The following is a 2,500-nucleotide window of genomic DNA, read 5'->3' as shown; positions in this document are numbered from 1 at the left end:
GGCTGGTTGGTCGGTCAGTTGGTTGGTTAGTCGGTTGGTTGGTTAGTCAGTTGGCTGGTTGGTTGGTCAGTTAGTTCATTGGTTCGCTGCTCAGTTGGTTGTTTAGCTGGCTGGTTGGTTGGTTGGTCGGTCGGTTGGTTCATTGGTTGGTTGGTCAGTTGGTTGGTTAGTCGGCTGGTTGGTTGGTTGGTTAGTCGGTTGGTTGGTTGTTAAGTTGGTTCATTGATTCGCTGCTCAGTTGGTCATTTAGCTGGCTGGTTGGTTGGTTGATTGGTCACTTGGTTTGTTGGTTGGTTTGTCAGTTGGTTGGTTAGTCAGTTGTTTGATTGGTTGGTTGGTTAGTCGGCTGGTTCGTTGGTTGGTTGGTCGGCTGGTTGGTTGGTTGGTCAGTTGGTTTGTTTGTTGATTGGTTGGTTGGCTAGTCGGCTGGTTCGTTGGTCGGCTGGTTGGTTGGTCAGTTGGTTTGTTTGTTGATTGGTTGGTTAGTTAGTCAGTTGGCTGGTTGGTTGCTGGTTGGTTGGTCAGTTGGTCAGTTGGTTCATTGGTTCGCTGCTCAGTTGGTTGGTTAGTCGGCTGGTTGGTCGGTCAGTTGGTTGGTTAGTCGGTTGGTTGGTTGGTTTGTCAGTTGGCTGGTTGGTTGGTCAGTTAGTTCATTGGTTCGCTGCTCAGTTGGTTGGTTAGTCGGCTGGTTGGTCGGTCAGTTGGTTGGTTAGTCGGTTGGTTGGTTGGTTAGTCAGTTGGCTGGTTGGTTGGTCAGTTGGTTCATTGGTTCGCTGCTTGGTTGTTTAGCTGGCTGGTTGGTTGGTTGGTCGGTCGGTTGGTTGGTTGGTTGGTTGCTCGGTTGGTTAGTCGGCTGGTTGGTTGGATGTTGGTTGGTTAGTTGGTTGGTTGGTTGGTTGTTAAGTTGGTTCATTGATTCGCTGCTCAGTTGGTCGTTTAGCTGGCTGGTTGGTTGGTTGATTGGTCACTTGATTCGTTGGTTGGTTTGTCAGTTGGTTGGTTAGTCAGTTGGTTGGTTAGTTGGCTGGTTGATTGGTTGCCTAGTTGGTTCATTTGTTATTAAGTCAGTTGGTTGGTTGATCAGTTAGTTGGTTGGCTAGTTGGTTAGTCAATTGTTTGGTTGGTTGCTCGGTTGGTAAGTCAGTTGGTTGGTTAGTTGGTTTGTCAGTTGTTTAGTTGGTTGTTTGGTAGCTTAGTTGGTTGGTTAGTCGGCTGGTTGGTTGATTGGTTGGTTGGTTGGTTAGTTAGTTAGTTAGATAGTTAGTTTGTTAGTTAGTTAAATGTAGTTGACAAATGTTAACGATATTACTGCTGATTTCAGCATTTACAAATACATTATGAAATTGCATTGTTAAAATATTTTAACTGATCTATGAGCTAACGTGAATGGCTGTTTTTACTAACCTATGTTTAACAGATATATTACAAACAAATTGCTGATTTGATCACACTTTACAGAAAGATTGTATTAGTTAATGTTAGTTAATGTATTTACTAACATTTATTACAGTATTTAGTCATCTCTGTTAATGTTAGGTAATGGATATAAAGTGCTCCATTGTTAGGTTTCAGCTCAAAATAGCACACAAATAATGTTTTATAACTCTTTGAGACTGCTACTTTTAGGGTTTAATTTCTTTTAGGTTTAAAGTAAAAAAAAATTTAGTTAAACTTTAAATTCAAATGAGATTGTGCCCTTTTCAGAAGAGGGTGGAGCTTTAATTGCCTCTGTGTCTTGTGTTCTCAGTGCTGGTCAGGTGTGCATGTGTGCTTCAGTGTGAGTGTGTGCTTTATGCTTCTGTCAGGCTATGTCGCTCCTGTTGCTGTTCATCTAAATCTCCACATCTATAATCCTCTTAGTCTATGCTGACATTATCTTCAGCAGCTCAAACACTCTAATAGCTAATGGACAGATGGCCATTAGGGCTGCTGTTTATGATAATGAGAGTCACTAGTGGGCGGGGCTTTCCCCCTCTGATGACATGCACAAAGGAAGAAAGTCAATCAAAGTGTTTCTGCGGACTGTTTTTATCAAGTCTGATTACAAAAATAGAGTTAATACATGTTTACCATTAGAGGCTGTAGATAATCATACACTGCTGACACACAACTGTGTTGAAATATATAAGTGCAACTTTAACTAATCATTGCTGTTTCTCAGGTTCAGATGGAAACCTGTACAAACGCGCCTCGTCTGATGTTTTCTATGATGATGATCGTGATGCAAAACCTGAAATGCAAACATCAAATCATCAAACACCTCATCGTCCAATCACAGAGAGAAACAAGACTGCGCTTAGCCAATCAGAGGAGGCCGAAGCTCCTGTCAGCCAATCAGCATCTTCCAAACAGGATGACAGACTTCCTGCGGCAGCATCCATGCAGCCGCTTGTCAATTCCTGTCACGGTGCTCAGGGTTCGTCTTCACATATCACAGTGTCTTCAAAAAGCTTGGATCAGCATCCAGAGTGGACCAGCGAGAGATGGCAGATCTGGAAAC

General features: G+C 43.0%; 1 protein-coding gene across 2 annotated transcripts in view; it reads left to right on the top strand.

The window, feature by feature from the left end:
• LOC101882360 (rho GTPase-activating protein 6) overlaps positions 1-2,500 on the top strand; it is an 84,430-nt gene that overhangs the window by 80,828 nt on the left and 1,102 nt on the right. For both annotated transcript variants that reach the window (XR_012385700.1, XM_073913313.1), the window contains exon 13: positions 2,162-2,500. This exon is cut by the window's right edge and continues 1,102 nt beyond it. Coding sequence is in view for 1 of the 2 variants with exons in the window: in XM_073913313.1 (XP_073769414.1) it covers positions 2,162-2,500 (339 nt within the window). In the remaining variant the exon portion in view is untranslated. The remainder of the gene's footprint in view (positions 1-2,161) is intronic.

This window comes from Danio rerio, chromosome 9, assembly GCF_049306965.1.
Source record: "Danio rerio strain Tuebingen ecotype United States chromosome 9, GRCz12tu, whole genome shotgun sequence".
In the NCBI taxonomy this organism is placed as follows: Eukaryota; Metazoa; Chordata; class Actinopteri; order Cypriniformes; family Danionidae; genus Danio; species Danio rerio.
Note: the sequence above shows the minus strand (reverse complement) of the source record. Positions and strands in the feature narration are given on the sequence as shown.